Source organism: Salvia hispanica, chromosome 1 (assembly GCF_029641045.1).
Source record: "Salvia hispanica isolate PSC_SH4W2 chromosome 1, Shi_PSC_v1, whole genome shotgun sequence".
In the NCBI taxonomy this organism is placed as follows: Eukaryota; Viridiplantae; Streptophyta; class Magnoliopsida; order Lamiales; family Lamiaceae; genus Salvia; species Salvia hispanica.
This window is the reverse complement of record NC_142692.1, coordinates 24,800,314-24,811,389: the sequence shown is the minus strand read 5'-3', so window position 1 is coordinate 24,811,389 and position 11,076 is coordinate 24,800,314. Positions and strand designations below refer to the sequence as shown.

At 32.8% G+C, this 11,076-nt stretch overlaps 1 protein-coding gene across 2 annotated transcripts; it reads left to right on the top strand.

Moving 5' to 3' along the window:
- Nucleotides 1-2,160: 2,160 nt before the first annotated feature.
- LOC125219575 (high affinity nitrate transporter 2.4-like) lies at nt 2,161-4,105 on the top strand. Of its 2 annotated transcripts, none has more exons than XM_048121591.2 (3): nt 2,161-2,999; nt 3,069-3,184; nt 3,394-4,105. In XM_048121591.2, exons 1-3 carry the CDS (start codon nt 2,181-2,183, stop codon nt 4,034-4,036), a joined length of 1,578 nt encoding a protein of 525 aa, XP_047977548.1. In that variant the 5' UTR covers nt 2,161-2,180; the 3' UTR covers nt 4,037-4,105. The 2 variants fall into 2 exon arrangements, with proteins under 2 accessions (XP_047977548.1, XP_047977547.1); XM_048121590.2 differs by having other exon boundaries at nt 3,388-4,105.
- The last annotated feature ends 6,971 nt before the right edge of the window (nt 4,106-11,076 follow it).

Sequence of the window (11,076 nt, the reverse complement as noted above, 5' to 3'; positions counted from 1 at the left end):
AGTTTTCTATTGTAAAGACGTAAAGTCAACTAGTACCAAAAAAATACTCCCTCCGTCCCACATAATTTGGGACAATTTGACCGGACACGAGTTTTAAGAAATGTAATGGAAAATGAGTTGAAAAAGTTGGTGGGATGTGAGTCCTACTTTTAAAGTATTAGTTTTATATTAAAATGTGAGTAGGAATGAGTTAGTGGAATATGGGGTTTACCAAAAATGGTAAGAGTGAAATGAGTCAAATTATTTGGGACGGACCGAAATGGAATACTGGATCAAATTATGTGGGACGAAGGGAGTAAATGTTTTCTGCCGAAAAGGTGCTTTTACGTATGTACAAAAAAATTGCACGACTGAAGAGGTACTAAAACTGTGATTTCCAAATACCAAAATTGCACGACTAAAGGCATTTAGGGTATTTTTCGAATGCAGAGTTGTACTCCTATAAAAGACCGACATATATAAAAAATGTACTCCCTCCGTCCCACTTTAGGAGTCCCGGTTTACTACTTTTGGGTGTCCCACTTTAGGAGTCCCGGTTAGAATATTCCATAATTGGTAATAGGCCCCACATTCCACTCACCTTTTTTCACTCACATTGTATTATAAAACTAATATATAAAAGTAGGACCCACATTCCACTATCTTATTTCACAAACTTTCCTATATATTTCTTAAATCCCGTGCCGAACTCAACCGGGACTCCTAAAGTGGGACGGAGGGAGTAATTTATAGGTACTAAAAAGGCTACAAAATTATTTTTAAGGACCATTGATGCAGTTTTTGACAAGATGGGTGACTATTAGGATAGTTCACTCTATTGAAAATTATGTGAACCAATATTGCATTTTTGTTAAATAAGTTTTGCATTTGTAAATGTATTTTTTGTTTTTATTATTGTTTGATATCAACACAACTCCAAATATGACTGGTTTCATTAATAATAAATATCCCAAGTACTTTTTCTCACTCTTTCTTATTTGACCAATTATGCATTAAAACTCATAACATCCACTATAAAGACTATTTTTGTAGACGGAGTTAGTATAATTTAGTTATTAATGTTGATTTAAGTATTGTTTTATTAAATTTCATTATAAATTAAATAAATAAGATAATTTAATTATATCAGATAAGTAATTCTATTAGTCAAATTTGTTTAATTAAGTTCTCATTAAAATTAGAAAAATAATTAACTAAACACATTTCATTAAAATTGTGCCAACTAATTAAACTAATTAATTTAATACGTACTTATTTCTTTATCTTCTACTAATTCCCTATTTTACTTAATATGTAATAAATCAAATATTAAAAAAAGTGATTTGAGTTTGTTAGAAAATAGATGTAGTACGTATAATTGTTAAAAATTTAAAATGGGATGAGTTTTGAGATTCATGAGGACTATTTTTTTTTTTTTTTTTTTAACTTTGTTTTGGATTTTTTTAGGTACCATATGGTCGCTTTTTACTAAACCAAAAATCTAATAATTTTAGACATATTAGTAATTGGGCTTCTTGTATGATATTTTTCTTGGTCCACTTATTGATCTAAGCTTATTAAATAATATTTTTATCATGTATATATTTTATTGAAACTCCTCCATTTTGTTCGTCCATCAAATAATACTCCTATTAATTACATAACGCGCGTGTTTATCCTTCATTTCATTCGGCATAGATTCAACCATTTGGAGAAGTACAAAACAGACCAAGACAAAATGGAGTAAAAAATTCTTAGCCTGCTCATCATTAATATTATAATGTATATGTGGGGAAACTACTATCCTAAATTAGGAACTCTTAGAACATCTGAAAGGGTGAATGAGGATAATTTGAAAGCATATACGTCTTTATCTTTCTAATAAGCAAGGTGATATTTTGCATTAAATACAGCAACGTTACATATAACAACACACACGTACAACAAATGCACATACCAAATATTTAGAAGTTTCTGTACAAATAGACAAGAAATATTAACGTGGAGAAAATATCCAAATAAGGATATACGCATATATACATTTATAATAGCCAAAGTATTGTTTTTTACTAGTTCTACTTTTAAGTGACAGTAAGCAAAATCAGCTATTCACAATGTGACTCGCCTCTCCATTGCTATTATATATAAGTTGAATAACAATCTCAAAATTTTCATGAGAAAAAAACCTAAAATCATAAAAAATGGGGGATGAAAAAGAGATAGGGGCACCGGGAAGCTCCATGCACGGAGTGACGGGCAAAGAACAAAGCTTCGCTTTCTCCGTTGCCGCGGACCAAACAATCCCGACGGATCCGGCAGCGAAATTCTCTTTGCCGGTTGATTCGGAGCACAAGGCGAAAGTGTTCAAGATCCATTCCATGGCGAATCCGCACATGAGAACCTTCCACCTCTCGTGGATCTCCTTCTTCACTTGCTTCGTCTCTACGTTTGCTGCGGCCCCGCTTGTCCCCGTCATCCGCGACAACCTCAACCTGACGAAGGCGGACATCGGGAACGCGGGGATCGCCTCGGTGTCAGGCAGTATATTCTCGAGGCTGGTGATGGGGGCGGCCTGCGATCTGCTGGGGCCCAGGTACGCCTGCGCCTTTCTGATCATGCTCACTGCCCCCACCGTCTTCTGCATGTCTTTCGTCTCCTCTGCCGGCGGGTACATGGCGGTGAGGTTCATGATTGGATTCTCGCTGGCGACGTTTGTGTCGTGCCAGTACTGGATGAGCACCATGTTCAATGGCAACATCATCGGGCTGGTGAACGGCACTGCTGCTGGCTGGGGGAATATGGGCGGCGGGGCGACGCAGCTGCTCATGCCGCTCCTCTTTGAGCTGATCCGGAGAGGCGGAGCCACGCCGTTTACTGCGTGGAGGATCGCTTTTTTTGTGCCCGGGTTGATGCATGTGGTCATGGGGCTCTTGGTTTTGGGGCTCGGCCAGGATCTTCCTGATGGAAATCTTGCCACCCTGCAGAAGAAAGGAGATGTTCATTCGGATCAATTTTCCAAGGTTTGCTTTCCAATTTCACAAATCATTCTAATCATTCAAACTTTTACTTACATCCAATGTCTTGGGCAGCTTCTGTGGCACGCAGTTACTAATTACAGAACATGGATATTTGTTCTGCTCTATGGCATGTCGCTAGGCGTAGAACTAACTACAGACAACGTCATCTCGCAATATTTCTACGACAGGTGAATTGACACTACAACAAACTTATCTTATAAGCACACAAAATTAATGACTCAATTTGCATAGAAAATTAAATTTTTGAAAAATAACCAAAATTGAGGGCGCAAATAAAAACGTGCATAAGTTGAGGGGACAGTTTTCCACTGAACCTTAATCTTTTGCCGAGGATGCTTTTATAGCAGTTTTGTAAAAAATCAAAATGAAGTTGCAGATTTGATCTGAATCTCCACACGGCTGGCACAATAGCGGCCACATTCGGCATGGCCAACATAGTATCCCGGCCGCTGGGCGGCCTAATGTCGGACATGGCAGCACGGCGGTTCGGGATGCGGGGGCGCCTCTGGAACCTGTGGATCCTCCAAACCCTGGGCGGCGTGTTCTGCATCTGTCTGGGGAGGGCCAGCACGCTGCCGCTCTCCATCACGTCCATGATCCTCTTCTCAATCGGGGCACAGGCAGCGTGCGGCGCCACATTCGGCGTCATCCCCTTCATTTCCCGGAGGTCCCTGGGCGTGATCTCGGGGCTCACCGGTGCAGGGGGGAACTTCGGATCGGGGCTGACGCAGCTGCTATTCTTCACGAGCTCAAGCTACTCGACGGCGGTGGGGCTGAAGCTGATGGGGATCATGATAGTGGCGTGCACGCTGCCGGTGGCGGTGGTGCATTTCCCGCAGTGGGGGAGCATGTTTTTGGCGGGAAACGACAAGTGGAGCGAGGAGCATTACTATGGCAAGGAGTGGAATAAGGATGAGAAGGAAAGGGGTCTTCATCAAGGCTCCCTCAAGTTCGCCGAGAATAGCCGCTCCGAGAGGGGCCGCCGCGTTGTTTCCGCCTCCACGCCGGAGTGTGCCTAAACCTTCAAATTTATGTCGGTGTGTTGAATAAAGGGTGAAACATATATGGACATATAATTATTATTGTAATTAAGGATTCATAATATTACTTCAAACAGATCTATGAGATTGGGGCATATAAAAAAACTACGTACTCAGATTATTTAAAATCGTTCTTATGTAAATTTAACGTGTTAGATAAGGGCCATCAGATTATAATTTAACGTGTTAGATAAGGGCTATTTTTGGATTAGCCAGGTTGCAAAAGCCCAAAACATTCATGTAAGAATAAGATCAGTTTTAGGGCTCAAGTTATTATAAGCCCAATTTAAGCCATTTACATCCCTACCTTAGGAAGACAAAATTAACTACAAAATATTTACTCTCTCCGTCCCGGTTTAAGTGACACATTTCTGTTTTGACACAAAAATTTAAACAGTGGTATTTAGTGAATTATTGATAATAAAATAAGGAAGAGAATAAAGTAAGAAAGAGAAAATGAGAATAGGATAAGAGATAGATTAAAATAAGAAAAAGAAAAAAATAATAAAGTAAGAGAGAAAAGTGAGTTAGTTATTGAAAAAAGAAAAGTCTTATTTATATTAGGACGTACTAAAATAAAATACGTTTCACTTAGATTGGGAGAGCGAATGTATTTTTTTTACATGGTTGTTTACAAAAGAAAGATGTGAACTTATACATTAAGATGGTCCATCACTAAAAATGGCAACACCTTTATTTCTATTTTATTCTCACTCTTTTACTTTGCTCTCTTCACTCAACACATAACATAAAACCGCAGAAAATCATGTGTCACACAAAAAATGGGTCATATTCCTTAAGACATGGGGAGTATCAATTTTCTAAATATTGTGTCCAAAGAAGTAGTATAGTCTATCTGTGCGTATTTATAAACGGGTGACTAATTAATGTTCCATCTTCACTAATCTCATTAAAATGGTGGGACTCATTCTTATGAAAACCTCGATATTTATTACTTATAATATGAATTAAATTCAAACTTTAAATATATCCATCAAGTCAAGCAAAATAATTGAATTAATTAACTTGGGTTCTCTTAATCTATCAATATCTAAAGTGGCAGTTGTGATGATATTCACAGAAATGCCACTCTTGGCTGTTTTGGCGGGAAACATTAACATTTAATGTGGAATCTTATGTTTCATTTTTTGGAAGCTTAGGTTAATGTCTCTTTTTGCAGATGTTTGGAATTACAAGTATTGTAGGGCGCGTGAGTATGTTTTAACTTCATTTGGGGTTTAAAAAATCATTTTTGGTTGCAGGCCTATTTTTGAGTTGCAGGACTACTTTTGAGTTGCAGGCCTATTTTAGTATAATATTTGATCTATTTACATATCAGACATCACATTCGTATATATCTACTTACCTACATTTGCAAGAATCAACAAATTACAAATCTAAATCATAAATCATGTAGTAAATTCTTGAAATTTTTCCAATGCTATTTGCCTCTTTAATAGAACCAAAACCTGAAATTGAATTTGATTTGCACAATGGTTAAATTCAGAATTTGTAAACAACTTATATTTAAATTGACATATAAAACTGCACAAACAAAGAAAAATTTAAATCGAGATAAAATCTGCCAAAAGGAAATAGGCTCAAACAAAATTTCTCATAAATATTAGAACTTTTTCATCAAAGATAAATAGCAACGATTTCTATTTTAAAAGAAATTTGAAATTCAGAACTCTCTATACCCTATTCATGCTTGGAAATAGGATTATTACCTGTTAAACACTTGCAGCAACCAAGGAATCTTCCATGTTTCCAAAGCTGGCATTTAAACTTTTTATTAATGCTTTTGTACTTGAAAATAAATATCCCATTGTAAATATACAATAAATCCATTAATTCAGCTGAGCATGTTTATGCATAATACATTTCTAATCAAAAGCTGGAAGGTCCCTTCATTATTATGTTCGTTTTGGGAACTTGCTGTTTTTTTTTATTAAATAGCATGCTCACCATTTATTATCCTATAAATACTCTTTCCTATCTCTTTCACAATCACTCAGCAATATCAATCCACAAGTTCATCAACAAGTTTAGCAAGTAGTAATTGGAACTCAGTTAGTCGAATTAGGTATTTCAGTTTCTTTTCAAATTTGTGCACAACATTTGTGGATGAATGTTCAGTTTTTCATTCCTCTTCTTTCTCTCATGTCATTTTCTCTATATTTAGTTCAGTTTAATTACTGAGTTAGTCTTCACCTCATTAGTATTTATATGTAGATGCTTCCTATTGCTTCCATGTGTATCTTTTTTTTGTACATCAGTACCTGCACAAAAACAACATATTATCTCATAATATGTTTATTTTACTTTGAGTAATATCTCCTGCCACTCATATTAGTAGATCAGTTTATGCACTAAATAATCATATTATGTCCTTATTTGTGGATGATTGTTCAGTATGGTGGTTAGTATCTATCTATCATCACATTTTCCCTATTTTCAATTTAGTTTGATCAGATTAGTTTTTACCTCATTAGAGTTTATATGTATCTTCTTCCTTTTGCTTCCAACAGTATCCTTTTTTTTGTACATCAGAATCTGCACAAATGAAACATATTATCTATTATATGTTTATTGCACCATCAGTAATATCTATTGTTCAGTATGATGGTTACTATCTATCTATCATCTCATTTTCCCTATTTTCAATTTACTTTGATCAGATTAATTTTTACCTCATTAGAGTTTATATGTATCTTCTTCCTTTTGCTTCCAAGAGTATCTTTTTTTTTTGTACATCAGAATCTGCACAAATAGAACATAATCTAATTATATGTTTATTTCACCATCAATAATATCTACTGCCTCTAATATTTCCCATTTTTACATTAGTTTTGAGACTATTTCTATCATCCTACTTTTTGGTCAACTATATTACCAGAAGACATTTTTGTCTAATTTAAAAATTTTCAATTCAGTTTAATGAGTTGGTCAATTACCTATTGAATATTTGTTCTTAATCTGCTTTGTCTTTGCTGCCATTGTTATCTTCTTCCATGTAAATGAGTCCCTGCATAAAATAATGACATTATGTCCTTATTTCTTTACTGAAGGTGATTAGATGTTGTTTAGGCTTCTGACTTTTGGGTTTTTTAATTTCTTTGTTGTCTTTTGTCTTGATCTGCGCTAATCTATGATGCTAGAATTCCTATTATATTCTGATTCATGCAGTTCAGTTCTTGGAGGTATATTCATATAGCTGATTTGGAGAAATGTAATGTTTTGTACTGTCTTAAATCTCAATAATCGCAATGAAGTTTCATATGCATATTATCTTTAATATTCTAAATTATAAACAAGAAATAGCTTTTTTTTTTTATTATTAATCCTTCAAAGACATTACTTAGATAATTTATTATGAGTCACAGTTCAACACATAAGAACCAAACAACTCTTTGAAGTTATTTATCTACCATGTATAGCAAACATCTTATGCAGTCCTAAAGGATGTAAAATAGACATTTGTAATCAACATTATATTATGTTATTTGTTATCAAACTTCATATGGTATAGCTTTAAAGTAGTTTATAATCATTTATAAATTTCTGGAAACACACATGCAGGTATATCTGACAAAACTATTCCGTACATTCTCAAAGCATGTCACAGAGTTAAATTATATTACTTACATACTAATTTAATACTTGGTAAATTACCTTCACTGAATTTGCTTCAAGTTGGTGGCAGGAGACTCAAAATCCACCATACTTATTCCTGCCATAAAAGAAGAACTATTTAAATAAAAGAAATTTATACCATATACAAATCAGTGTTGTTATATAAATAATGATTAAGTCAAATTATTCTCAGCTTTTAAAATTGGAGCATGGAAATTAAAATATGTGGTTGCTGTCATCACAATTTATGTTTTATAGAATGCATTATTAAATAAATTAAGGCACAACTTTTGTATGGCAGTAATATCTCTATATATAGTTAAGAATAGCTATTTTTAAACAGCATGCTTAGTACGGAGTATTTTTTTCCCCTAAAAATACCTTACCCACTTCACAATGATTTTACCATCACTCACACTCATTCAGATTACACAAGTGAAAATTCAGTTATCACCCGTTTCTCTTAAAAATTACCTCTTTTTATTCTTTGTTTATGTTCTTTGCTATGTTCCAAGTTACATTTACATTTTTTGTTGCTGCGAATAGTCGTTTATTATGCCTTCACTTCTTAGCTGACTAAAGAACAGTTATTTTTATCGCTGCCAGTTGTTGTGCCTCCGTTCCGTTCTTGATCTTGATCTGCATTTTCCTGTGTTGAAGTTATTTTGGTAGTTTTGTCAGCTCTTTTGATGAGTATGAATAGAATACATATTTTTGAGCAGTAATCGTGAATAATCAGTTATTGTTTACCTGATGTCACATAGAAGGTAAAGGAATTAGGGTTTTTGTCGCCGACTCGCGTGGAGGCTGAGGCTGAGGCGATTTGTGTAGACGTGGTCGCCTTTCCGCCGTCCACCGCCTGAGAACGGCCGATTTGGAGTCATCGTGACTTGGAGAAGGAAAGAACTAGGGTTTGTGTTGGCGGCGCAAATTGTGTGATAAAAGCTTTATATATTTTTGAGTCAATAATGTTTTAGAACTAAGTTTGATTAATTATTATGCTTAATAATTTAAAACAGTGTAATGTTAAGTGGAGCTTTTGTTTAAAAATTATTTGGGCTTTTATTCTGGGCTGATTGTAATGTATCTAAGATTGGGCTTGACATTTTATTTTCTGTTGAATTTTCTTTATAATTGAATTGGGTTGTGAGTTAAAGTTAATAAAAAAAATCAGCCTATTTGTCAATTTATGTCTTAAATTCGAAAATTTCGGGTTTTGTAAATTGGGGTTCTCTAAATTGGACTTTTGTGCTTTTATACCTAATTGTTTTGTAAATGTGTTAATTTCTCTCTAATTTTAAAAAATTTGCAATTTTATTATAGTTAATTTACTTTTATTCTTCTAATAATAATTTTTTTTGCAGTAGTTAATTTACACTTTCGTTTGTCTTTTCCATTTTAGTTTCCAACTTATTTAGTTTTATATTTTTAGATGTTTAATAAGATGTTACTACTATTATATCTTTGTACTTTTAGCGTCCATATAATTATATTACATTTCTAATTTTTAAAGTTGAAGAAATTAGTGATAATTGGTTCATCAAATGATTTTACCTTTATCACGGTTGATTTGCCCTCATAGTATAATATGAAAGTCGAAATTCATGATTTAAATATTTATTCATTAGATTACCAATTTTTTGTTTTTTTTATATCTTATTCTAATTAATAAATATTTGTTTCTATATATTATTCTAAATAACAAATATATTTTTCTCCATTCATTTCACAAATTAGCAATGTATTAAATTGTGTGTTGAATAGGTAATTTGATTAGTACTATATTTTTTTCATGTGTAGTACATAATTATATTAATTTATTTTTTTTCAATTATTTACAATTTGCTTTTATTATTTGAAAATCTTATGACCCGTGCATAGCACGGGTGTTAATACTAGTTACAAGAAATAGTACAGTTTCCACTTGAGATCGAAATGTTCACTTCACGACGTCGACCACTCAATTATTCCAATCTTTTACGGATACAAACACGATTTAACGATGCAATTAAACCATATAGAGTATATACTTAACAAAACCATGTTACGCAAAAAAATCAAAGAACAATCCTTATAAAAATTGGTCAATGTCTATCCCGAATAGTCAAAACATTGTATAATTCATAAAACAACAATATAATTAACTTCTAAATTACACGCGATGTATCAGATTGTACAATTAATCATTTAATTTAGCACATGGTTTGAAACTTTGAAATAACCATCAACAGTCACATCTGGACACATAAAAATAAGAGTGGATTTCAAAATTAGGTCCCTGAAAAATGGGGTTTGCATTTTAGTCCTTGAATTCAAAAGAATATTGTTATGTCACTGAAAAGTTATAAATCACTTCTTAAAATTTTAATTCATTAAAAAGTATGTGCACTTATATAGATAATGGATAATAAATAAAAATACAACTTGCATTTAATTTAAAATTATTACTGCTGCATATATTTATATATGTTTACAAATTTATATTCATGATTTTTATATAATAATAAAAATAACAGTACTTATTACTCCAGTATTATAAATACTAAATGTAATGTTTATACCAAGTAATAATTTTTTAATAGTGTATGTAAAATTAAAAAGTTAAATTTGAATTCAGAAATTACCAATGAATTTATGTTAATTACACTCTTAAATAATTGTATAATAGGGAAGAAAGAGTTATGAAAAACCTGAAATACAAAAATCTAATGAATTTTGATATTCTTTTGAATTCAAAAATCTAAAAATACAAATCCCATTTTCTAGAGACCTAATTTGAAATATGTTCTAAAAAATAATTTTAATCTCAGGATCCTATAGTTAATTAAAATTTAAAAATCATGCTATGAAGGACTCGAACCTAGGACTTTTGATGCTAACTTCTCTAACACTTGACCAACTCACATGAAAAAAAAACTCACCAATTCTTATTTAGGATGTACCGCAATGGAACTTATTTTTCTTGAATATTCGTATTAATCATTAAAAGCAGTGATAATGCTATCGTATGAATAACTTAACCTACTAATATTTTTTTGTGAGGAAAGATCCACTGATGGCATATGGAGTAGTATTAACTAGTGAGAGGTTCAAATTAAAAATATAAAATTTAGAACTATTTTCATTAGATATATAGTCAAGATATATCGTAGTTGCAATTCTCTTGCTTGACGAATGCATATAGGAGACAAAAAAGTACTATCAGTATAGTTAATTTCTTATTAAAAATACGGCTACTATACTATTCAATGCAAGTGTTTTTGATAGTGAGAAAATTTTTAATTTTTTATATATGAGTTATACTTAATAAAATTAACATAATATTCCTGACTCAATGAATATAGTTGGTGAATTTTTAAAAAGTTAATTCGTACTACTGCTTT